The following is a 27,244-nucleotide window of genomic DNA, read 5'->3' as shown; positions in this document are numbered from 1 at the left end:
TTCATGGTACTCCCCGATCTCCACGCCCGTTTGTTGGCTCGCTTCTTTAAATGCCCCTACAGTCCGACTCGCCCGTTAGGCCCTGCACCTACAAGAATACTTGTACTCGATTGCCTACAAGACAGGGCATTTGCACCATAACGCCGATTAATAATCTCGCTATCCTGTGGCTGACGCTCGCAATTCACATGAAACGATCGAATGCACCTTTTCAGTCTCAGTTCCTACACACTGGGGACGGCAGCGTCGTGATGTCAACTTGAGTCAGCTGATAGAACACCTCCAGCCCCCAAGGACGGCGTCCTACATCGGTGTAATGTCTGGCTGATGTTCCTGACCTTCTGCTGGTTGCACCAATTCATCTGAGACCCACAGTCATCCGCGAGCTTCACAACACCCCAACCGCCGGTTACCTTGGTGTGTTTCGCACATACGACGACCTGCACCGCCGCTTCTATAAGCCTGGCTTTGCTCATTGCAGAGTTAAGTCAGCTTCTGCGAGCTCTGTCGACGCCGGAAGAAACCGTCCCCGCTCCCTGATGGTTATTTGCGACCCATCGACGTTCCAGCTGAGCTCTTCTGTGTCGGCTTAGAGCTACTACGTCCTTTTCCAGCGTCTGCTTCCGGGAGCAAGTGGCTTGACACGAGCGCCAGCTCTGTGACGTCTGTAGCACCAGCTGTGCTACAGACGTCGCGGACATTCTACTTCGGAACGTCATTTTAGGGCATTGTGCCCCGCACCAACTACTGACCAACCGAGGCCGTACTTTCTTTTCGAAAGCCATCGACGACATCCTGCGCCACTGCTCCACCCACCACATGCTAACGACATTCTACCATCCGGAGACAAAGGGGCTTACCGTTAGCTTTAACTGGACACTTACCGACATGCTTTTCAAGTACGTGTAAGCCAACCACCATGATTGAGACCGTGCCTTATATGTGACATTAGACTATAATTGTTCCCGGCACGATATTGCTGGTTACTCCCACTTTTATATTTTGTTTGGACGTGAGCCAACTTTGCCGTTGGATACGTTCCTCCTTTCGGCTACGACCTCGACCAGTGAAGATGCACGCGAAGCTATTGGCAGGGCTGACCATGCACGGCAGCTTGCTCGTGGTCGGCTTTAGACTTCCCAAGAAAACCAAATGTTCCGTTACGACCAGAGCCACTGCGACGCGCGCTTTGCACCGGGTACCCTCGTCCTTCTTTGGTACCCGTCCGTCGCATAGGGCTTGATGAAAGGCTGCTGTCTCGATACACGGGCTCATACCGCGTTCTGCGACAAGTTATTGACGTCGCGTACGAGATCGAACCCACACGTCCCGCTACGTTTTCTGACCCGTTAGCCCGTGACGTCCTCCACGTTTCGCTACTCAATGTTCGCTACCCTTCCTCTGCTGTAGATCCTTAGACGCGCGGAGACGGCGCTGACGCCGGGGGGGGGGGGAGGCGGTTGGGGTGTCTTGTGTTGCGTGACAGTCGGAGAGCGCCAGAAGAGAGCGCGAAGAAGAGAGCCTCTGGGTGAAGACAACGACGTGCCTTTTGTTTTCACGTGGGCTGGCTTTTATCTTGGCTAGTGCTTGTGATTCTTGTAATAATAGCGTGTTAATACGGAAATAGTTTTACATATATACATACATACATACATACATACATACATACATACATACATACATACATACATACATACATACATACATACATACATACACAATAGTTTCTGCCTAGTTTATTGCCACGTAAAAGTATAGCGTGTGGAAGCGCAGGTGCTCAGCTCTCACATGCACATCCTTTACTCCTTTCAGATTCAGGCAATGGAGATTCCTCGATTAGTCACAGAATTTAAACTCTAGGAGCACCAAGAAAACGTTGTTGAGGCCCTGATATAGCTTGCCAACTAACCTTTGCGTGTGAATAAACATTGTGTGCCATTTTAATTTTGCTCTCCTTTGCCTTACTTTTTGCTACGGGCAACCGCGTAGAGCAACCATGTGGAACTGCGATTTCCGATTGCACTTGTATGCTATAAAATAGATTAATTCACATTGTTGAACGATTTGTTCAACAATGCGGATCAGGAAATTGAAAGCGACCGCGTATTTGTGGACTTCTCGCGAGCTTTCGATTCTGTTTCTCACGACTTACTGATATTTAAACGTTCCCTTCTTAATATTGACCCCAATGTATTTGCATGGCTAAATGATTTTCTATTTAACAGGACCCAGTATGTAACCGCTAACGAATTTTCGTCCAGACCTTGTTCCGTAACATCCGGTGTACCACAAGGCTCGCTACTCGGTCGATTGCTTTTCCTTATCTACATTAACGACATTCCTGACTGTATCTCTAATTCAACCATTAGGCTGTTCGCGGACGATTGTGTCATCTATCGCAAAATAACTAACATTAGTGGTTCTGGTAAGCTACAGGACGACCTGGATAGCCCGTCCAACTGGTGCAACAAATGGCTAATGCAGCTTAACGCAACTAAATAAAAAGGTATGCGCGTCTCCTCTAGCTCTTCCTCTTATGATGTCTTCCTACATTCTATTAACGGTACTACCCTGCCGGTTGTTAACTCCTATAAATATATCTGCCTGTATGTTACTAGCAACCTTTCATGGAATATACATGTTGCATATGTCACTAACAATGCTAAAGAGGAAACTTTACATTAGCACCCACCTCCCTAGAGCTTGCTCTATACAAAACACTCGTCCGTCCAAAATTACAATATGCTTGTGCCATATGGGACCCCTGCTCATGCCAATCTTATCATTTCCTTGAAGGAATTCAGAACCGCGCCTCCCGTTTCATTCTCTCAAATTATTCTCGTCATTCTAGCGTCACGTACGCGAAAACAACCCTAGGTCGACCTGACCTTTGGTTACTTCGCAAGTACTTTCGTGTCTGTCTTTTTCATAAAATATGTTACTTCAGCCCTTCTCTTAAAGAAAATATTTTCACCGCACCAAGTTGCATCTCGTTTCGCATCGACCATCAACACAAAACTGAAGTGCCATCTTGGCGAACTAACTTGTGCCATTCTTATACTTTTTAGCAACAACAGCCATTGAACGGAACTGCCTTCCCGCCTCCACAGTCTCAAGTTGTGACACCACTAACTTCAAGATCGCCATTCAAAGTGCCCTATAGTTTGATTTTCTATTCTTGCCCTGGACTACAATTACTGTACATTTTTACCGCCCCTTTCTGTCGTGCCTACTAGGCCTTGAATGTATAATAAATAACTAAGTAAATAAATAAATACTTAATTTTGCATCAATCAGGGAAGCTTACAGTGGCTCCTCCAAAACTCCTTTACGCTTTATGGCACTGCGGAAACTGCAGAAACCACAGTTACGGAGCAAACCGGTTTATAGTAACACCTTGTGTCTATCCCACCTTCTGTATTCTAAAACCAAAACTGGTTGCTTGAGACATGTGTCGTAGTAAATTTTTTACGACTCTCTGCTGCTTGCCAGTATTTTTTGTAACGTTCGAAGGGGCTGCTGCCCCATTCGATCGTTATTTAACGCAAAAAATGGCAGGTTAGAACTGTCATGTAGGTGTTTCTTTAAGGGCCTGCTATATACAATTCGTGTCATCAAATTCTACAGCTGAGTGAGAGCTGACTCCCACTGAGCGAGTGTTTATGTAGGAGATGCATTTAGACGTGCCTTCTTGAGGGGCGCCAAATTCAACGCGACTGCAGAACTGTGCTTATGGTACACCCACTTGTGAAAAAAAATCATTTGATATAGTGTGCCGACACATTTGCCTTCCAGTGCTCACCAACGTCATTTTACGGTGCTCACCCATCGCTTTAGCTCAGTGGCTGTGACGTTGCGTTGCCGAGCACGAGGTCATGGGTTCGATCCTGGCCGCGGAAGCTGCATTAGAATGCGGATGGAATGCAAGAATGCTCGTGTAACGTGAATTGGGTGTACGTTTAAAGAAGATAGAGTTTTCTCAGCCTGTTATGCGAATTGCGCTTCTACATTACGAAAAGGCCGCATTTTACCTTAGAAGTGGTTTGATGTGCTAGAAAAGATACCAAAACAAGTGGCGACGTCGCTTTGAAGTTGGCGCACCAGCTAGCCATGATGCAATGAATTTTGACTGCGTCTAGTTGGGCCTATTTAATTTCTTTATGGCTAATCATTGACTGCATTGTATTCTACAAGTGCAAAAGCGTTGAAATTATTAAGTTTCAGAAAACTTTACTGAGATACATTGGCCCAAATACAAAAACTCTTTTGAAACCTATGACATTTCGGTGCCTGGTTTCTTTCGGTGGGAAATAAAAAAGAGATAGAACTTTGAACTTCATTTGCCCTTCATGTGAGGATTCTATTACTCGAAATTAACTAAAACTGAGTTTCTAAATAATAGTTTATTTATCTAAACTAATGTAACGTTTCTCTTGTCCCTTTAAAAAACTCCAGGTGATCAAAATTAATCCGGAGTTCCCCTCGCTCAGGCATCGCTGATAACCCCTTCTGCGATTTCGGGACACTAAGATCCACAATGTTCTACGATGTTCGCGTAATGTCTTGTCCTAGGAGGATATGTTACACAGTTACTGCTGAAAGCACTACTTTGGCAAAAAAGTGTTGCATAAGTGCAAAAGTAGCAGGCCTCATTTGAAATCATAACGCTTATGAAAACAGTGTGAGAGCATATGCGTGACGAGGGTGTTTACTAATACGCCGCTTGGAAATTTAGAACTTATTAGCGCGTCAACCAGTCACGGGAGAGTGTCCGACGTCACAAGAGGCTGCTATAAAATGCTTGTGATTTGTGACAGGTGTGTTCAGTTTTTGTTTGAACTGGTTTTCATTCATCACCTCCTGTGCACTGAGAAGTGTGAGGAGCGCTATAGATCTCGAAATGTAGACCGCAAAGCAAATTACTTAAACAGGTAACTGGGGTGTTGAGCCCCTGATTATTTATGCTGCCTAGGTGCTCTTCTGGTTGACATCCCCGCCTTTCCTGTCTTTGCCTTCTTTCTCTCTAAGGCACATTCTCGTAGCTGTTGGGCAAGCAGTCGGGTTGCCGTTCCTCCAGCCAACGTATGTTCCCTTGTTGTACTCCTTGAGCCATATATAGAGTGGTTCGAAGTATTCCAACAGTGCACTGGCATCCATTTGCCTCGTCCTGCCTTTGGTTAGCATGGCCAAGGCTTCTGGCCATGGTTTGGAATATCCCAGCTCCATTACATCTCTGCAAGAAAAAAATGACACGTGTTTAGAGTACTGCTTCTTCTTTGTTACTCCAACATGACACACTCGAAACTTCTTATGGAGAAGTGGAAAGGGCAGCCGAAGTTACTTCTTTACATCCATTATAAGCGATTTAATTGCACTACCTTCCTAACGAGGTGCACAATTGTAAACGTGGAAATAACACCACGGCGTTGCGGCCCACGGGACTGCCACGCGGCAACGCATGCGATAAAATTTGAATAAAATAGGAAAAGAATCTTGGGTGTGTGCAACAAGCGGCTTAGCGCTTGACGCGACAACATTTAGATAGACCATTGTGACCGTCTTTTGCGCTCGCCTTCCACTTGACTCGTCGCGGTCGAGAAGCACGTGGCACACAACATAGCGCTCCGATCTACGATCGAGGAGGCAAGTGAACTTCGCCGCGCCGGCTTGGCTCGGCCAGCTCGTGGCCTCCGAGATAGCACCGATGCCAATGTCATCTTTGAGGCCATGCCTAGCTGCTAGCTCATACGGCATGTCGCAGGAGAAGTGAGTCCACGGCCTGGGCATGACACCCGAGATTGCGCGCTGATGTCTCTGAGGCCAGGCCCAGCTGCGGCTGCATGCGCGTCGCACTGTAGGAAAAGCGAAGTGAATGCCCGAATTTTGCGCACCGCTGCGCCTATCCGCGCAGTATGACGCGATTTGCTCGCGACCCCCGATGTTGCAATGGGGAGATCTCGGACGCCACGTCGCGCTATGCCTGCCTGGGCGGCGTGTAGAAGTGAATGCATTAATCTTTCGCACCGCTGCGCGTAGCCGCGGTGCGAAAGATTAGTGCATAAGTGATTGATTAGTGCAGTGATCAGTGCAGCGATTAGTGCGCTGCGCGTAGCCGCGGAACGTGAATGCGGCTCGTGCAGCCAGGCACGCGCGATAGAGAGAGGTCAGTGGAGAAGCGCTATAGTGAGCTGATCCTTGTGCGCAAGATTGCGCGGCGATGAAACAGACCACTGCCTGTCGGTGACCTATTCGACGCAGGGTCACGGGAGTTTTGAACTCCCGCGGCGAACGAAAGCCGGACCCTGCGAAGAGCGATATAACCGGCGCGCAAACGGCTGAGTGCTTTTTTTTTGGTTTCGGAGACGAATCTAGTTCGTTATATCTATTGGCAGGACAATTTCGCTTCGTTAAAACGATGTTTAAAATACACGGATCGCTATAGGAATTTCAGGGGAATTTTACTTACGTCCTTATGTCCGGTTTCATTATTACGAGGTTTGATTGTACATGCATTTGAGCACGCGAGCTTTAAGTCACTGTCTCCACCTACCTGTGGCATTTACTGTTGTTTTACTTTATACTGCTTTCTTTTTCTAATATTTGCATAAGTCGCATGACCACTCATGATGTATTCACCTTTTGTAATTTCTAGACCTTTTGCAGAACTCACTCAAGAATTTTTTAGCCCTGTCTTTATGAAGCCTGCACTGTAGATCGAATGAATAAAGGCGATAAACAAATTTGTTGATGATAGAGGTCCTTATATACTTCGTCTCCGTATTGCCCTCTGTGGATTACTGGAGGCATAGCCGGAACAAGCGACTTGTGTGCGGTGATACTCTGTTCATCCAAAGCATGTAGAGTTATCATTGAAATGACCGACTACTTCTAGTTATAGTACATTTGATGCATTGTCGATACCACTGCATAGGCCAGAGGGACATCTTACAACATATCCCCCACCCCAGTGTAGGGCAGCAAACCAGAAACTCGCCTCTGGTTAACCTCCATGCCTTTCCTTTCTCTCTCTCTCTCTCTCCTACATTTCCTGCGTTCATGACCAAACAGTAGTGCGCCACATTTGAAAGCAAGAAACTGAGTTGCGTAATCTGGGGTAAAATTGGCTATACAACACACTATCCGCGAGGAAATTAACCCACGAAAGGTGTTACCGATCTGAAGCAATTACCTATGGGATAAGCAGAGTGGTACAATTGTGTGACCCTATTATTTGTACAGCACCCACAACATACGGCAGTACATCGGCTGACGAAACTTAGTCCATGAGATATAGGAAATATACATGCAAGCAATGCATGATTTATCATAATATGACTGTATGTTGCAGAGGCGACGTATGAAGAACTGATTCTGTAAAAGGTATCGCAGGTCGAGGGGCATGTCACCATAAAATACGCAGTGATAAGTTTTCATGATCCATGACTGCACTACTTGCATAGCGTCGGCAACATTGCCTGCTAATTATGACAGAGTGAGAATAGGTGTTTGCTCAACGACATGTGCAGCTACATGATCACTGTAAACTTATGCGACTTTCCTTTGGGAGAACAGTCAGGAAAACACATTTCTAGCATGTTGTGGTTGAACACAGCACCAGAAGGTTTCATTTCCATCGATGATGCCTTCATATACATCATATCCAGTACAGCATGAATGACAAAAGTAACGAAAGTTGGGCGAGTTGGTATACACTCATTTGAAGAAAGCTTCAAGCAATGAAAGGCGAAGTGAAAGGTTTGATTAAAGAGTCTACGCAAGGTTAATAAAATAGACCTCGTCCGGTCTGTTTTCTCTGCCCCTTGTCTGTGTCCTTTTGTGCCACTTGGACTGTTCTTAAGTATGAATGGCAATGCGTATATGTATACACAACACGGTGTACAGACTAAGTACATTTAACTGAAGACGTGTTTAGCCATGCTGGCGAACAGAACTGCCTAAACGGTACGTGATGGTATATGAGCAGTGACTAGCAAAGGGACTGATTCATAGGCCGGCGGTATATAGGGGTGTCTAAAGTAAAATTAGGCTTTGAGTAAATGGCTATAAGTATACAGATCAACTAATTCGTATATCTTTGATATGTCACAGTCCGTCAGTGTTATTGATGTGTAGCTCAGAAAAATTGCATTGGCCGAGTTCGGGGGGATCAGGGGAACAGGACACATAAGGCATCACAAAGACTAGCTTTCTTTTTCAATGTAACATCTTCTTTGCCTAAACTCCCGGGGGTTTGGTGTAAGCATTTAAGAAGGTAATTTTCTCTTCAAATAGAATAATTATGTCGCAATAAAATGTTGGCTGACAAAGTAGGACCAGTGAGCTTTCTGTGCTTTGTTCTGCGTAAACAAACAGTATAACACGGCATAAATAATCCACATATAGTGTTGGCTTATAGGTATCTTCCAATCACACATACTTCTTATTGTAATAACGCATGATAATCAATGGCTTCTATGATTTCTATACTTTTCTTATATTTCGGCTTGGCCGATCCCTCATAATAAGTTTGTGCCTCTGTTACAGAAATGGCAGTGAATGATCAAACGTTGTCAGTGTGTTACATATTTCTTCGTGCATGCGCCTCTCAACATTTTCCCTTCAACAAGAATTGTACGTTGCCTTCATATAAGAGGCAACGTCCCAGGTAGCACAAAAAGTCGTGAAAACGTCGTATTAAGGGATTCAACGTCTGAAACGAATTTTTGACCAAAATCGACGCATCAAAGACGTTCCAAACAAGATAGCTTAAAAACGAGGGGTGAATACGTTTTGATAACGTTGGAAGCCAGACAGCTTAAAAACGAGAAGTGAATACGTTTTGCAAACGACTCAAAACGCCACCGCCACGCCACGGCGCGTCAGGCTCTTTCGCGGCTTCTACAATATTCAACAACCCATCAACGCGATCCAACCTTGCGCAAGGTGGCGATACCGTCGTCAAATCATGTGACCAGGTTGGCCACATGATTCGTGATGCCGGGCAGCCGGGCGAGCCGGGCATTGTCGCATCGTCATGGCGTCGTCGCGTCACCTCACTCGCATTGCGCTTTGGTGTGTTTGCGGCTGTTCTGAACGTGCTGCCGCTGCCCTTTGCTGCGTAAGTGTTGCAGTGTTTTGCTGTCAAGAAAACGATATTCTGTGATCAGTTTGGGTTGTGCGATATGTTTGTGTGGTTTTAATTTGGAAATCAGTAGTGTTTTCAATTGTTATATGACCAAGGTGGCCACGTTATTCGTGAAGCCTGGCATAGTTGCGTTATCGCCCTCGCATGGCACTATGGTTTGTTTGCGACTGTTCTGAATGTGCTGCCGCTGCCCTTTGTCATGTAAGTGTTGCAGTGCTTTGCTGTCAAGAAAACGACATTCTGTGATTAGTTTGGGTTGTGCGATCTGTTTGAGCCGGGCATAATAGCGTTATCGCACTTGCATTGCGCTGTGGTATGATAGCGGCTGTTCTGAATGTGCTGCCGCTGCCCTTTGTCATGTAAGTGTTGCAGGGTTTTGCCGTCAAGAAAACGACGTTCTGTGATTAGTTTGGGTTGTGCGATCTGCTTGTGTAGTTTAATTTGGAAATCAGTAGTGTTTTCAATTGGAGGGCGCGGAGTGGAGGGCACTAATCAGCTCTTCAAGTTCATTGTCATGTTATGTGAGGCGCCTTTTCACTGACGCTGTAATTAGGGCGTTAAGGGCAGTATAAGGACGAAATTTAGAGGGACGAAATCGTGCTTGTGTGTCCCTAGTGTTGGGGTCGGCCGCTATGCGTGATCCTAACAAGAAAGCATTTTGCAGAATGCGAAGAAAGGCGGCAAAATTTCTGTCTGTGCGCACCTTGCCGATCTCCGCAATAGAGCCGTCATCGTGGTATTTTAGTCTCCCGTTTAGCAAGAGTGTTGCAGACAAGGGAACTGGTTCAAACAGGCTTTTTTTAATGATTCAGTACTAGTGCGGTATGATTCAGTACTAGTGCAGTACTAGTGCAGTACTAGAGCACTTGACCTCACCAAAAGGTGAGGCCAAGTGCTCGCCCTATTTTCTTCCCTCGCGCTACAGCGCACTGACAGAATTTTGCGTGCACCATACCGTGCTTTTATCGTTTGCGCTTCAGGTTCTCGATTGTGTTTTCGCCCCCTTTACCCACGTGATGGGTATTTCATGGTATTACCGGGTACCACATATGTCCATATATTGTGTCCAATATATGAAACGGCCAAATTCGATTTTATTTGACGCCTCAAATGGTAGTAATGTATTGAGTCCCTTGTAGCCTTGTGCTTGTTATCAATTTTACTATTAGGCGAATGGATACAGCATGTACGCTGCATAACTTGCTCGTGGATACTGCATACGTGAGTCGAGTATGCCCTTGGTATAAAATAACTTGTATGCTTTAGGTAGTACGATCGTTTGCAGTTTGAAACACGTGTCGGAATGTACGCTGTGCGCCCTTCGCGCTTTACGGCGGCCTGCCGAGTTCGTGTGGGTGCCATGTGTGCGCATGGAGTTCGCGAAGCGCTCTCGCAGTTTTTATATATATATGTATATATATATATAATGCCACGACGCCATCTGTGCCCAACCACGCTGACGACGAGAACGACGACCTCGTGTGTGCAAGCGAGCGTGCTAGAGAAGAAGAAGCTAAAACTGAACGCTTGTTCTAATTGTCTAGATTAAAATAACGCTCTCTGCTCTTGTCTCAAGTGAGCCGTGACACTGGTGGAGGTGCTGGGTATCGCATCATCGCCTAATGATAGGGACGACTCCTGCGAGTAGCCCTGCGTCCAGCCCTTCAAGACATCATCCACGCGTCGAGACACCTGTGCACCGTGCAAGCCGCCGCCTGCAAGGTCTGTGCCCGGAATTTGGTCTCTTGCAACGAACTTCGTCAGCGACCTCAACGACTCAGGAAATGGCGATTGCAAGTCCAACACAGGTGACTATCCAAAACCATCTAGTCCCCTCAAGCTTCCACGGTGACACGTACGAAGACGCCGAAGACTGGCTGGACCAGTACGAACGCGTAGCTAAGGTCAATCAGTGGCGTCCGGACCAGAAGCTTTCCAATGTGTACTTCGCTCTTGAAGGTAGCGCAAGGACGTGGTTCCAAAACCGCGAGGCACATTTGACAACGTGGGACGAATTTTGCCGTCGGCTACTTGACACCTTCGGAAGCACTGATCGCCGAGATAATGCACAACGACTTCTCGAGTTGCGAATTCAGAAGCCCAATGAAAGTGTCTCCATGTTTGCCGAGGACATGTCTCGTTTGTTTCGTCGCGCGGATCCCAACATGTCGGATTCGAAGAAGCTAAGCCATCTGATGCGCGGCATCAAAGAACAGCTATTCGCTGGTCTCGTGCGGAACCCGCCTACAACAGTGGAAGAATTCATTAAGGAAGCCACAGCAATCGAGCGGGCGCTCCAGCAGCGTTGTCGGCAATACGAACGCCTGACTAACGATGCGCCTGCAGGAGCCGCAGTACTCACAGTGACAGACGAGACCTCGCTGCGTCAACTGATAAGAGACATTGTGCGCGAGGAGATTGCGAAGCAAACTGTGACACCGAAGGAGTTTACTGTTGCTTCGGTCGCTGAAGTTGTTCGCCAAGAAATTCGGCAAGCATTAGCACCTCCTGAGCCGCTCCCTGAACCGAGTCCCGAGACGCGCTTCGAGCCACGCGCATATAGCTACGCAGACGCTGTCCGTCGCCCGCTTTCTACCATGCCGGTACAGCAGTACCACCAGCGGCCACCTATTGCTGCCTGGATACAGAGGGAGCATTTCAGGCGACCCCAGCCTCGCAGGACCGACGTATGGCGCACTGCTGATCGCCGACCATTGTGTTTTCACTGTGGCGAACCAGGGCACATTTATCGTTTTTGCCCTCATCGCCAGCGTGGCATCCAGGAAATGTCACCTGCCACTCCGCGCCAGTTTCCAGAGAGACATCCACGCTTCGACGACAGTGTCAGTCAGGAACAAGGCAGCTCAGCTAATCTGCGGTCGCGCTCGCCGTCTCCATTACGTTATTCTTCGCCGAACCGTCGCAGTTTCGCCGACGTTGTACGAGGCCGCTCTCCAAGCCCACGGCGGGGAAACTGAAATCAGCGACCTCCGGGGGGAAGGTTGCAAGTCGTCGAACCGCCGAAAATCCCCCATTATTACTGAGAAACGAGCAGAGCAACCCGGAGAAACGGGACGCCGACGAATTTGTAAGTGCCGACCTACTCTTAACAATTGATGGGCATGACGTGACAGCTTTAGTTGATACTGGTGCAGACTTTTCGATAATGAGTGAGCAGTTGGCAGACCGGCTTAAGAAAGTCAGAATGCAATGGACGGGCCCTTATATTCGAAATGCCGGGGGCCAGATAATGGTACCTACAGGAAAATGTACTGCACGGCTCCAGATAGGAAATACAGCTTTTGTCGCCACTTTTATGATTTTAAAAGAGTGCTGCAGATCACTCATCCTTGGAATGGACTTCTTGCGGGAGTACGGCGCCGTGGTTAACATACGGGACGGCGAGATAACCTTGACAACTAGTACAGACACGAGCCAAGACGAAGAGCGCCGACGTATATCGTTACGTGTCGCCGACGACGACGTCTGCATACCACCACTATCATGCAGTCTTGTCTCCGTAAGTTGCGGAGAACAGTTTGACAAGGACGGTGTAGCCGAACAACTAACTGCACTTCTGTTCCATCAAGGTATTGCCATCGCTCGGGGTATCGTCAGCCTAATCGGTGGTCGCACAGAGGTACTACTGACAAATTTTACCAATGAACGCCGGCACATCAGTAAAGGCACCGCTGTGGCGTACTTTGACGAAATTGACCACGTCCAACACTGCTTTGCTGTAAAAGAGGAATCAACCACCGATACGATGCCATCTACACCCGTCGTCGACGTTGACCCAGGTTTAGCGCCGCAACAGAAACAAGGGCTCAGAGAACTGATTGACCATTTTAAAGACTGCTTCTCTACAACGTCCCGAGTGCGTCAAACACCACTGACGAAACACCGCATCATTACGGAGGAAACAGCAATACCCATCCGACAGCATCCGTATCGCGTGGCTGAGAAAGAGCGTGAAGCAATACAGCAGCAAGTCAAGAAAATGCTGGACGATGATGTTATCCAGCCGTCGAAAAGCCCTTGGGCATCGCCCGTGGTACTCGTTAAGAAGAAGGATGGCAGCCTGAGGTTTTGTATCGACTATCGCAAGCTCAATCGGGTTACGAAAAAAGATGTGTATCCCTTACCACGCATCGACGATTCCCTCGACAGGCTGCGGCATGCACATTACTTCTCATCGATGGACTTAAAAAGTGGATACTGGCAAATAGAGGTCGATGAGCAGGATCGCGAAAAGACTGCGTTTGTGACGCCTGATGGGCTCTATGAATTCAAAGTTCTTCCTTTTGGTTTGTGCTCCGCCCCAGCCACGTTCCAAAGACTAATGGATACTGTTCTCTCAGACCTTAAGTGGAAGACTTGCTTAGTGTACCTAGACGATGTGATTGTTTATTCTGCCACATTTGATGAACATCTCAGTCGGCTACGGTCAGTTCTTCAAGCCATACGGTCCGCTGGGCTTACCTTAAAACCTGAAAAGTGCCACTTTGGCTATCAAGAACTACAGTTTTTGGGCCACATTGTAAGTCACACAGGCGTCAGACCTGATCCTGAGAAAATCGCAGCCGTCGCAAAGTTTTCAAGGCCTACGGACAAGAAGGCAGTCAGACGCTTCCTGGGCCTATGCTCATATTACCGGCGATTTATTGCGGGTTTTGCACGCATCGCCTCACCGCTCACCTGCCTAACCAGAGAAGATGTCACGTTTATGTGGGGCGAGGAACAGGAGGCAGCATTTAACGAGTTGCGGCACCGTCTACAAACTCCGCCTGTTCTTGCCCATTTTGACGTGGATGCGCCGACAATGATCCACACCGACGCCAGCAATGTGGGTCTAGGTGCCGTCCTTGTTCAGCGGCAAGACGGCGCTGAGCGAGTCATCGCTTACGCGAGTAGAACACTGTCGCGAGCCGAGTCGAACTACTCCACCACAGAGAAGGAATGCTTGGCTGTAGTATGGGCCGTTACCAAGTTCCGCCCGTACATATATGGCCGCCCATTTCAAGTCATAAGTGACCATCATTCTCTCTGTTGGTTGACCAACTTGAAAGATCCATCTGCACGTTTGGCACGCTGGAGCCTACGGCTTCAAGAGTACGACATGACAGTGGTCTATAAATCGGGCAGACAGCACTTAGACGCTGACTGCCTTTCCAGATCACCGATCGAGTCGTCAGGCCGAGATGATGACGAATCCGCAGGCTTTTTAGGAGTTGTTGGTGCAGCTACCATCTCTCAACAACAGCAAGATGACCACGAGCTCGCTTCACTAATTGATTTCTTAGAAGACCGCACCACAAACAAGCCCAGATTGTTCTCAAGGAACTTGTCATCATTCTGCATACGAAACAATGTTCTTTTTAAGAGGAACTTCTCTTCAACAGGGAAGAGATATCTACTGGTTATCCCTAAAACTCTCCGCAGTGAAATCTTGCAGGCCTGTCACGATGAAGCTACGTCGGGTCACCTAGGCTACACAAGAACATTAGCACGGATCAAAGAGAAATACTACTGGCCACGGCTAGCAACACACGTGAAGCACTACGTTCGAACGTGCCTTGACTGTCAGCGACGAAAAGTGCCACCTACGAAACCTGCCGGACTATTACATCCCGTTCAAGTGCCGGAAACACCGTTTGCACAAATTGGGATGGACCTTTTGGGCCCATTCCCAATATCAACTGCAGGAAATAAGTGGATCATAGTTGCGACAGATTACCTTACGCGTTATGCAGAAACCAAAGCACTTCCGAGCAGCACAGCAGCCGAAGCCGCGCAGTTCTTCATCGAAAACGTCGTCCTTAGGCACGGTGCTCCAGCGGTCATCGTAACCGACAGGGGAACCACATTCACGGCTGAACTTTTGCGAACTGTACTCACGCGCAGTGGCACAGCACACAGAAGGACGACAGCTTATCACCCGCAAAGCAATGGACTTACGGAGCGCCTCAACAAGACTCTCGCAGACATGTTGTGCATGTATGTCGATGTGGAACACAAGAACTGGGACCAAATATTACCATACGTAACGTTTGCTTACAATACGGCTCGGCAAGAAACAACAAGAATGACGCCATTCAGTCTCCTCCACAGTCGAGAAGTGACTACAATGCTGGATGCTATACTTCCTCATGATTCCAGCGATTCCGAGAATAACGCCGCAGATTTTACAGAGCGCGCCAAAGAAGCAAGACAGCTCGCACGCGTTCGCATAACTAGCCAGCAAGGCCGTGATGCGCGACGTTACAATCAACGCCATCGATGCGTCGTTTACCAGCCCGGCCAAAGAGTCTGGATTTGGGCTCCAGTACGCCGCCGAGGCCTCGCGGAGAAACTTCTGCGCCGATACTTCGGACCGTACAAGGTTCTACGACGCCTTAGCGACGTCAACTATGAAGTCATTCCTGACAGCCAATCCTGCTCGAGGCGCCGTCAGGACCTGCCTGAGACTGTGCACGTGGTGCGCATGAAACCTTATTTGGCTGAATGACATGGACACTTGCTGGTGGGCTGGACACCGGGTGCTACCCGCCAAGCATCGGGACGATGCTTCTTCTGAAGGGGGGCAAATGCCACGACGCCATCTGTGCCCAACCACGCTGACGACGAGAACGACGACCTCGTGTGTGCAAGCGAGCGTGCTAGAGAAGAAGAAGCTAAAACTGAACGCTTGTTCTAATTGTCTAGATTAAAATAACGCTCTCTGCTCTTGCCTCAAGTGAGCCGTGACAATATATATATATATATATATATATATATATATATATATATATATATATATATATATATATATATATATATATATATATATATATATATATATATATATATATGTGTGTGTGTGTTCTGTTCACGCGCTTCGCACAACAGGGCATGTCGCAGTTCTTTGTTCTTGTGCAACACATGTTCCTAGTGCACGTCTGTGCATTATTTGATACCGGTTTCACACGGGGCTCTTTTAACCGCTATCCAGTCCATTACAAATCGAATTTCTCGGTCGTGATTGGCTCCTCTGCGCAAGCTACGAGAGTGAGCCAGTCGCATCGATAATTTCGATCCGGATCGGGCTTGATCGCGATCGAGAGTGGTCGTGTGACACCGGTTTTACACATGGCTCCCACATAGGGAACACTTTAAGTTCAATGCTACTGAGTGAAGAGCAAGTGCATATATATGCCAGTGGTGGTATGTGGGCAAGTCTTTCTGGTGAAGCCAATACTTGTGCATTCAAAACATTTTAATTACCAGCGTAGTGCATCAATGTGTCTACTTCGACAAAATGGAGCACCAGTGCAGATATCTGAGCATACCTGTCCAGGGCAGCAAGTGTGTCTACATTGAAACCACTACCAGCATGTGCGGCAGTTCTATTTCCAGCAGCGGGACTGCACAATAATCAGTAGGGTGCTCTCAAGCTGTTTATCTATGAAGCTCTGCCTGGACTGTGTGCCAAATATTTTTGGACGTGAAAGTGGGGGTGAATTGGTAAACATCAGTGGAACTGTGCCTGGACTTTGTGGCAAATGTTTTTGGATGTGAAAGTGTGAGTGAACTGGTAAAGAATTTGCTCTGGGCTACATATGTTAAACGTTTTTCTCATTCAGAGTGCTTTTTTTTACTTTAGGAGACTGGAGATGTGCGCAAAGTGTGACATGTCAGTGTGCTAATTAATGTATTTGCTGGTTTGCAAATTATTCGTCGCAACTTTATTTTTGCCAGAGTGGTACAACTTTGCCTCTTGTAAAGGGCTTTTTAGATAAAACACTTACTATTTATTATGACCATTGCTTCCTTTGTTACACAAATGTAGCTTCCAGTGCATTCCAGTTTATTTCCATGTTTATGTAAGTTTCTAATATGAGGCTTGCATATTCATTTCTCACGTTCTGGAGTGGCAAGATGCAGCATTACTGTCTCATCGTTCGCTGTACTACAGTAGTGTCCACTTGTTACACTGAATCCCCCGTTTAAGTATTCTGTACTAATTTCACTTTATCACTTTTTTGTTGTATGGTTATTTTTTCTCGCCATTACCTTCTTTGATATATCCTAAAGGCAATATCTCCAATTTTGCATTGTTCCCATTTGTTTTATTTGTCACAGGATTGTTTTATGATGGTATGCGGTGGTATTTCTTTTTGTGCTCTTTTCAAGCTTCTAAATGATTGGTAACATTGCTTGGAGGCAGTTACCATCCAATTAATACTCTTGCATTTTCAGTCTACTTCTTCCATTTGCTCCGATGTCACTTCTGCATAACTCTAGTCCATCTAATAGCACGCGCACTTTACTATGATAAATTAGACACTTTAGTACACTCCAGGTTTTTCTGTTGATTTTTGTATGTGTACTTGGAATTTTGTTTATGTGCTAGTGAATGTTCAATTTCGAGTTCATTACGAATCTTTTCTGCGACTTTTGTCATTGTTGATGTACTTTTACTTCTGTTTGCATTTCTCACACAGTTTGTTCGAACCTTGCATAAGCATTACATTTTAATAAAGTGTTTTTGCTTTGTCACAATGTTCTCATTTCATGCACTCTTGGCATGAAGGGCTTGGTCTGGCCACCTGCCAAGACGTGGCCATTTGTTCTTTGCAGGATGTCATTCCCATTGTGGTTGTAAGCATCGTAGCTTACTAAAGGCGGTATTAATGATTTATTATTCCTAACAGGCTCATTTTCGTGCGACTTGGTAGAGGATGCGCCGGCCATGCGGGGAACAGTGCTTGGCACTGCGCCATGGCTCTTACAGTCAACACCGACGCTTCTACTCATCTGGGGCGCGATTGGAGATCGTTGTTCGAAACGCCCGATCAGTTTCACCTCACGCGATTGGCCTAGGCCGTGCCAACGGGTGCGGCTGACGACGTCTGGGCGGCATAGGCCAGTCGCGTGAGGCGAAACTAAACGCGTGTTTTGAACAACAATGTCTGATCGCGCCCGTCACCCACGAAAATTAGCTTCAGATGATCGTAAACCTTTCAAGACCACTTCTAGACCAGCTTTTTGATAACGTCCTAAAAACGTTTAGAAGTTGGTTACGAATAGTTTTGGCAAAGGGATTACTTGTGTCTTTCCCAATCCTATTTCTAGACCAGCTTTTCAAATACGTCTTGCAGACCTGTTCTAGATCGTCTCAAGAAAGTAATTAAGCCGGACATTAGCAGAGATATACGACGTTTTCCCGCCGAAGTTCTCTTATTCGTGTCTTCTTTAACCCATTTTTGTCGTCTTGGATAAACGCTACGAAAACGTTACGTATCTCTTGTGTGCTATCTGGGGTATGAAGGCAACGTATATATATATATATATATATATATATATATATATATATATATATATATATATATATATATATATATATATATATATATATATATATATATATATATATCATGTACGTGCCATCCGCTACTGCTGCTATCTTCTAACTCAAACAAGCTCTGCTACATTTAGATTCAAACATTCCGTTGGATATTTGTGGTTTGTTTATTTTCTACCGCAGGTTGCTCTTTGTTTTGCAAAAAAAATATGTTGCACTAAGAAGTTGCCTTCGTGCTTTGTGTAGGATTTTATGATATTTTAAGTTTGCTTACTGGACCACTGAAAGGTAATGTATAAATGAAACTTCACCGGGAAAGCATGAAGTGGTGCATGGTGTGAGGTTCTTTAAACAGATTATTCGCTGCTCAGTCAGAGGCTCGGCGCATGAAGAGGTGAATTCGCTCAATTGCAACACAAACCCATTCACTCCACATTCGGGGAAATGAGGACAAATATTCAACAAAGAGACGCAGCTGATTAAACACAAAGTACAAGTCTCAAAGGAAAGATGAAAATCAAGTTTCATGGTCTGCACTGAAGTTACGAGATGGACTGAATGGGCGAAAGGGTGATGACGGTGGCGGCGCTCGGAGTCAGTTGTGACGGCGCTGCAAGATACCGTCGAAGGTCGAGGTCGGCCACATGCGAACAGCAGGAATCCGAAGATGCAGGAATAGGTTCGGTTTTAACTTCGCGAACGTAGGAAGGTAGCACGGTAGAGCTCTCGACGCCGGGCACCAAGGCCAATGGCTTCACCTCTTATCCCGGTGCACAGGTTCCACTTCTCCGCCGTCGCTCAGCCCCTTCTTTTCCTGCGACAGGAAAGGACGCGGTGGCTGCGCCTCTGGAAGGTCCTCCTGTTCCAGTAGGAGGCACGAAACACGTCGGGCGCCGACGCCCAGCGACTTGATTTTTTCACCCGGAGCAGTGGCGCACACCTTGCTGCCAGCTGACTTTCTTCGCTTCGTTTCTGCTTCACCCCTGTCGTGTAGGCTCCTCATTGGCTCAGCGCTTCGTGCTTTGGTTGCACGCGTCGTGCAACAGTTGTCGTCATCGTCTTCGAGGGATTTATTCGGAGCACTTGTACAGCCTCTGCAGCGTGTCGTCGCCGTCTGCACTCATGACATTCACGCACTTGAGACACCACAGTACACCTCTTTCAAGCCGTAATGTGACAATAGGCTTTACGCTGCTGCTAATCTGGTCATCGAAGGCGAGTTAGCCCTGAAACTAAGCGTACAAGCTGAAGTAATGGTAACGTCTCGGGAAGTGGCAAAAGCAGAAACAAAAGGAGCACGTTCTAACCAGGACAAGTTCCTTGAATTTTAATTGTTGCTACCCCTGCCTCCGAATCATATTCAGGCATGGCCCTTGTTTCTTGCTGTTTATGCTCATTGTCTGTGTACCCTGTCTTTGTCCTGCAGACAATATCCAGTCGTGAGCAATGCGTGAGAAATGCTGAATGTGTGCCTAAGCAACGGTTACACAGGAACTGTGCGTTTTAATCCGACACGTTGAAATGTAACAAGTAGCTCTGCCGTTAACGTTTGGTTTCAAAGAATACTTTTCCGTGTGGAGTCTGTGTTTCGCCACTGCGCCCTGGTGAAGGCGATTTCAGTGTTCCGTTTCATAATTTTCGAGGGCGTGCAATGAGATTTCGCTGCCATTTTACACACGTCCCGGCAATGTATAATGAACATACCCAAATAATTTTCCGGCTTCTTTAGACCTGTAGAAGTCGCACTTGTACAATGGGCCAGTGTGATTGGCTTCTTCACAAAGTGCCTTGTAGAACTGGAACTGCAATACGATGCTTGCAAAGTACCTGCATTGGCGAAAGCAAAAAAAAGTGATGCAGGGTTACTCTCACTACAAGGTTTGTAGCTGGAGCTGCAAATGAAAGTTGGTGAGTTTATACTAGTTCAGGTCATTCGTATTTTATTTTTATTTGTTACCAACGCAATGGACCAGGTCTCATGGGTGTAACTTATCCATGAACAACCAATGAGACTAAAAAAAGAACAACAGTTTTCTCAAGAGAACTGGAATTGGCCTCGCTGGCGTCGTATTAAACTAGTGCTTCCACCCACAATCTTGCATGGAAATTAAGCGGTAATGTTTATTGGTAGGTTTTCGGATTATATGAGCAAGGCAGTTATTGTTCAGTGCCTGGCAAAGCAACAAGATATTGTGTTCTACACTAAGTCTTTTGAAGCTGTGTAGGAGTACGTTTGTCCAGCCTCTTTGAGAAGCCTTATGCATGAATACTTGTGCATGAATACTTCTCAGTAGTAACTCGGAAGCGATTAGGTAACTCATTACCTTGAATACGATATCAGGTGCATGGGGAACTTTATGAATCAGGTTTAATCGTATTAAAAAATTTAATGCTCGGTTTTTACATCATAAAGCGTGATTTAATTATAAGGCACCCCTAAGTAGGGGACTCCAGATTAATTTTGACCACCTGGCGTTCTTTAACGTGCTCCTAAGTCTAAGCACACGGGTTTTTGTTTTTCATTTCACCCCCATTGAAGGGTGGCCGCTGCGGCCCGGATTGCGCACGCTGTATACCTCAAGCTGCGCAGCATAACTCCGTAGCCACCATGTTACCGTGGCGGGTAGACCAAATTCTTGCTACTAGCTTTGGAAAAAAATTGAAACTAGTTTTGCTGAGGTTGTTACGTCGTCACAGATGATGAAAATCAACCACGAACGGCCCTTTGAATACTAGGAAATGCGACATAAATCCTGGATGAAGGGTCAAAGTCAACATGGCGACCTACAATACGATGTTGCATCTTCTCGATGTTTATGCAAAGAAAAATAGTCTTTATCATGTAAAATATGAGGGGATAATTAATTTGCATACGTACATGGAGATCCTGCTTGTGCCATCTCACAGCATCTTTTAAACGAAAGCATGCTTTTTGAAGTTTGTAACAAGCAGCTTGAAACACGCCGTAAGAACCGACTTAAATATCAAATATGTCCCTGAGCTGTCATCAGGTCTCAGAAGACTTGGTCATGCAGTTGGAGATAATCGAGAATCATAAAATCCTTTACTGAAAATGAACTGGAGCTCAGGTTGCCAATTATCTTGAATTTAGGACTGTCAGAACTTTTGAGTAATTGTCCCGAGTCCTAACTTTATCCAGTCGAACCGGCCAAATGCCCCAACAAGTTTTTTTTTTACTGAGTAACCAATAAACCACGTTTTCTTTACAATACCTGACACTTCGGCCGCACATTCTTCCCTTTCATCTTCTGCAGCATCGTCATAAAGATAGAGGTGGCTTCACTTTTGCTCTGGCTCTAGTTTTGGTGTATGCTCTAACCGTTCACAGTACCTATATCGGTATTATCAGCCGTGTTAGCCAGGCAACAACGGCCCATTTGTTTTAAATCCCGAGAAGATAGGGTTAAAAGGATTATGAAACTGCTTCACGTACCCACTGATAGCTTCTGGCATTGACAGGGTCAGTTGTCACAAACACTCACCTCCCTCCTCCCCCCCCCCTCGACCTGCCTCTTCTGTCTCCCCTTCATCCACTTGGCAGTTGGCAACCCTAGTTCGAGCGCATATGGCAGGCACTCACAAGTATTGACGGAGAGCTTGTTATTCTTTGCTTTGAAAAGATCGTGTACTGTCAGTGTGTAAAATTAACGGGCATGGGTTCAGCAAAAAAAGTACGAGTTTACGGACAGTTTCTGGCTTCTGCAAGTAAAGCCATATAACACGCTGTTGGTCCCATACACTAGAAATCACGCACAGTCTAGGAATCCCCGTACCAGGCTGCTTGCTTACGTTACGGTGATATTAAAATTCTTTCACAGATCTCGTGCCTTCCAAACTTGTGATGCTGATAGTAGATTAGCGCACTTGAACGATATCGCACTGTGACGCTGTAACTTTCTGGAGAAAGTGCTAGTGTCTGTGGAACGTGCGCTGTAATAGAGTACGTAGATACAACGTTAAGAAACAGGAAGATAGCTTTGTGCATTAGGAAACAAGTGGGTAGGAAATGGAGTTGGTCAGGCCTTCTAAAGGGAATAACTGCCAGACGAAGAAAAACTGAAAAAAATTGAGCAAGAACATATTTTGTGGAAAACCTAAACAAACCTTTATTTATAGCAATATACGAGCATTTTCTTCTGAAGAAACCCTTGTTTGTGATTTTAAGGCGCAAGGTTGGTGAATATCATGCATGATACACCGCGCAATAACAGGTATATATTAAAGCTTTGTACAAAGAAGTTTTAATTTCAGGAAACTTACATAAATATAAACACCACTGAATTAACTTCAAGTGCTGATCTTAAAGTGCAATGAATTTTTCTCACCTTTAGCTAGTTCAGTTTCTTTAAAATTTGGTGAAGTGATTCCCGATTGAATAATTGTAGCTTCAATATCTTGGTTGGATAGTTTATAGAAGTTGCTTTCAATGTTTGCTGTGCAGTTTTCCGGAATTGGACGCAAACCGAAAGTAGGCCTGCTTCCCCTTCTTCCGAGAGTTATTTGTGACTATTTTTGTTATTACCTCTTGGAACATGGCAGATGCCATGTTATCTTAATCGCAAACGGTGCTGGTATTTTCAATTTCTTACCTATTTTACGCCACTAGAGGTGCTTAGGAATAGTATAGCACGAAAGTTACACTTTGCCATCAGGTTGGTTCTTTCGCGAGGAAACAAATCTCTACATTCGTCCACAAAACAATCCGCAACTACATGCTTTATGATATGCGATACGGCAATTGATGCTTGTGTCACAGAACCACACGTGGTCAAAATATCACAGTAGCTTTATGAAGATAATAAGCACACCGGTATCGTGCGTTGAAAATAACCTTTTTAGTGGCGAACTTGCTGCGCATTTTATGACGATCGGGCGGCCGCCATACAGTTTTTAATGCAAAAATACGTAATTATTTCCACAGCTACATTCGCTATATATTTCATGGTAGGAGAGTATATAGATTGCGGCTGAATACTATACTATATCATTTCTTCAGATTCCATTCTGCTAGAAGTTCTTCGATGTATGTACGGTATGCAATACACCGTGCACTAAAACGTGTTACCTTATGTATGCTACGTTGGCAGATATGTGGTATTTCGATGGTGGGTCGAAGTCATCCAGGGCTCGTGGCACACCAGGACAAATTCCTTGGTAATTCAGTCTGAAATGTAAATTTGAAATTTCAAATCGCGCCATATATTAGAGATGCGAGGGATCGGGAAAAACAGAAAACTTTGTAAAAGACGCTTTTTCGCTGATAATAAAAGTCAAGAAGAAAGAAATTGCTGCCGCCCCCATAATCGAGAGTAGATGCAAGCATGAAATGGCAACTGGCAAAGCACACTGGTTGGAGATGATACTAGCCACAATCTCAAAATGGGTGTAGTGCGTGTTCGCAATGGCATGCCCAACGACACCACACCGCACCGAACCATAATGTGCACTGGTCCATATTGACGGTGCCCAGCCAGAAGAATGAAACCGGCTGAAGGTGACACGACAGGCAATGAAAGACGCCAGGGATACTGAGCGCACTGCCCAGCTAGGACAAAAACGCCTGGAGGAGGCGCCACGCAGCGTGGCGCCATCTCTCGAAGCGACGCAAAGCTCGCGCTGTGGAACTCACGTGCCAGTGGTGTTCAAAAGAGCGCAGGCATCCCTGTCTCATCATCAAAATGCCAAAAGATGACAATGAAGTGTATGGTGACCTGTATCTGACTTTTGAACGTCGCCTATTGGACATGACAAATAAAACTTCTGTGCACTAGAAGTTACTGATTCAGTGATATTGTGAACAAGCATTAGGAATAAAGCGGAAGCAACATTTCTTGCAACTTGTTTAGGCAGTAACTAGCGTATATAAGGCACTCCTTTACGGAGGTTTGGGGGCCAGATACTGCAGTTTTTAAATTTATGACTGGTTGCCCGGTTGATCTCGTTTTCTTCTCGCAACCTGCCGGATCTTCTCGTTAGAGTGCCTGGATAACGGATCTGGCTTTTGGCTCAAGATCACTCGAAGGTCACCGATAATGGGAGCTAAAAGCATTTCGTGCGTAATACTGCCGTATATTAGGGGGATTGCGTTAAATCATGTGAAACTAGAGCTGATGTTACTCTGAATGTATAAACATTCATATCACCCAATATTCTACCTAATTTGAACTTTTATTGTCGGCTTGTCTGCAACATGTCCTGCCCGCTATGGCAACTTTGGAGCAATGATGTTGCGCTTTGCCGAGTTCCAGGTCGCGGGTCTTACTCCGGCTGCGCTGGCTTGTGAAAAATGTTGAGATTAGGTAAAACTATATTTTACAGTGTAAGCTGTTATGGGCTCATTGCAACAGCCATTTCGGTTGGCGCCGGTGTCCGCCGCCGCCGGCGGTGTCCGTCGCAGCTGGCAATGAGAAAAAAATCCCCAGTTCCCGCCGGGATCAAACCCGTTCCCGCTCCACGGGAGCCGCTGCTCTCCCACTGAGCCGCGCCAGCGTTTTTTTTTTCGTCTTTTCTTTATTTCTCTGAACCACGTTAGCGCTTGCTAGCTTGTAGCGAAAAAATGGTGCATACACGCGTCTTAGCGCGCGAGGAGACACGCGATGTGAGATGGGCGCCGTATAGCGTCGATAGGTGCACACTATGCATTGCAGTTGCATAATGTTATACCAGGTGGTACGCCACGTAGCAGTTGCAGAGGTAGCGGTACAAGGAAGCTAGAGAAGTCTTGAGGAAGAAAAGGAAGACAATGAGATGGATAAAAAATTCTAGCATTAAGAGCATGTATGGCGTAATTGATTAAATCAAGCAGGCTAGGTAACTGTCACGGCCTCGTCTCGAAGGGGATGCCAATAAATCATTACGATCAACGTGATCATCATTTGCATCGCATCGAGCCACTTGTCACGCGATGCGAGATGAGCGCCGCGTAACTTCGTTGCACGATCACTTTGTACGGCAGTTTGTAGTTGCATATTATTTATTACACCAGGTGGCACGCCAAGTAGCAGTGTATAGGTAACGGTACACGGTAGATAGAGAAGGTTCGAGGAAGAAAAAGGAAATTGAGTTGATGCGTAAAAAAATACTAGTATGAAAAACATGCATAGTGTGCCTTATGAAATCAAGCTGTCTAGGTACTATTTGTCACTGCGTCGTTTCAGAGGGGGCGCCAGTGAACATTCGTCATCATCCTTAACATCGTATCATTCCACATGTCACGCGATTGGAGATGCGCGCCGCGTAGCGTCGATGCGTGAGCACTTTTCATTGCATTTGCATAATATTGTTGCAGGAAGAAAGCAGGCCCACGAGTGTAAAATAATGCATATTTACAACTGAGGTATGTGGCGGTTAGGCAACTGCCAGACTTCGTCTTCCTCTAGTCTAATTCAACTTCTTCCTTCTCTTCTCCTCCCGGCGGAGTAGCTCCGTCCCGGTGCAAGTTATGGAGCCTCACTTAATGGGGGGACATGGGGCTTGAGCCTGACGACGTGAACAACATCGCTGGTGACGTTGGGAGGCACTGAAAGCTGACCGACTGGGGCGATCTCGTATGTCACGTCGGACAGTTGGCGTAAGATCTGGTACCGACCCCAATAACGGGAAAGTAGTTTTTCCGACAAGCCGACGCGACGTGCAGGCGTCCACAGAAGCATAGAGTTTCCTACAAAAATTACTAGAGGGAGCTCTGGCGCTGCAGTCGTTGACCTACCATGGGAATGACGGGAAGTACATCAATTTGTCTGATCTTCGTGCTTGTGGATTCAGACGTTCTTGTGGCTTTGTATATTACCCTATGTAAATCTTATTGTAGTATATTTCAGCGCAATATATATTCTTCGAAGTGCAGAAGACGCCGGGAACGCGTAAATTTGCTAATAATTGCAACGATTGAGCTTGTCCAGGTGACCAAATCGAAACGCGCCAAGGCTCTCAAGGCACGGGCATGCCTGCGATAAATTCATAAGGGCGTTTCATTCGCTTATCAATACATGCGTCAGTGGCCTAATGGTTTCAATATCAGCCTCTTTTGCTAGATGCTCTGTGTTCGAATCCTGCCGTCGGGCAATTTTAATGATGTTTATTTAATTATTTATTACGCAACACACTGTCAAAAATGACGAGTTTACAAATTCACAAAGCCGTTTGAAGCCAAAAGGATGAAGTTTAGGCAAATCCATGTACTTCCCATAATTACCATGCTGGGACAACCGCTCCCATTACAGCTCCCGTAGACACTAACGCCAGAGTTCCCTCTAGTAATTTTTGTAGGAAACTCTATGCAGAGAAGGACAAGGGAACCAGGTGAAAAATAGGGAGTCTCGGTGCCGGAGGTCATAGCGTCGCTTTTGAGAAGCTTGCGAGACTGTGAGGCGATAACGGGCGACTTCTCGGGCCTGGGCGGCTAAGTCAATAGCATCGCGAGCGTAACGAGTGCTGGGTGATTGTGCTGCGAAAGGTAGCGACGTGTCAAAGGGCAAGGTGGGGTGGCAGCCATACAACAGGTAAAATGGTGAAAATTCAGCAGTGTCGTAACGGGACGAGTTGTACGTAAAAGTGATGTATGGTAAAGCGACGTCCCAGTCGCCGTGATCGTCGCAAACGTACATGGCCAGCATTTCAGTTAGCGTGCAGTTGGGTCGCTCAGTGAGGCTGTTCGTTCGACGGTGGTACGCGGTAGCAAGCTGGTGTTCTGTAGAACAGGAGCGGAGCAGATCATCGACGACCTTCGATAGAAA

General features: G+C 46.3%; 1 protein-coding gene across 1 annotated transcript in view; it reads right to left on the bottom strand.

Annotated features, from left to right (window-relative positions):
- Positions 1-4,477: 4,477 nt before the first annotated feature.
- LOC142583287 (angiotensin-converting enzyme-like) overlaps positions 4,478-27,244 on the bottom strand; it is a 117,001-nt gene continuing 94,234 nt past the window's right edge. Inside the window, exons 11-13 of the mRNA XM_075693696.1 lie at positions 23,575-23,673; positions 20,193-20,315; positions 4,478-5,233 (exon numbers count right to left, since the gene is read on the bottom strand). Of these exons, the coding sequence (XP_075549811.1) occupies positions 4,969-5,233; positions 20,193-20,315; positions 23,575-23,673 (487 nt within the window). The 3' untranslated portion in view covers positions 4,478-4,968. The remainder of the gene's footprint in view (positions 5,234-20,192; positions 20,316-23,574; positions 23,674-27,244) is intronic.

Source organism: Dermacentor variabilis, chromosome 5 (assembly GCF_050947875.1).
Source record: "Dermacentor variabilis isolate Ectoservices chromosome 5, ASM5094787v1, whole genome shotgun sequence".
Classification (NCBI taxonomy): Eukaryota; Metazoa; Arthropoda; class Arachnida; order Ixodida; family Ixodidae; genus Dermacentor; species Dermacentor variabilis.
This window is presented reverse-complemented; position numbering and strand designations above follow the sequence as displayed.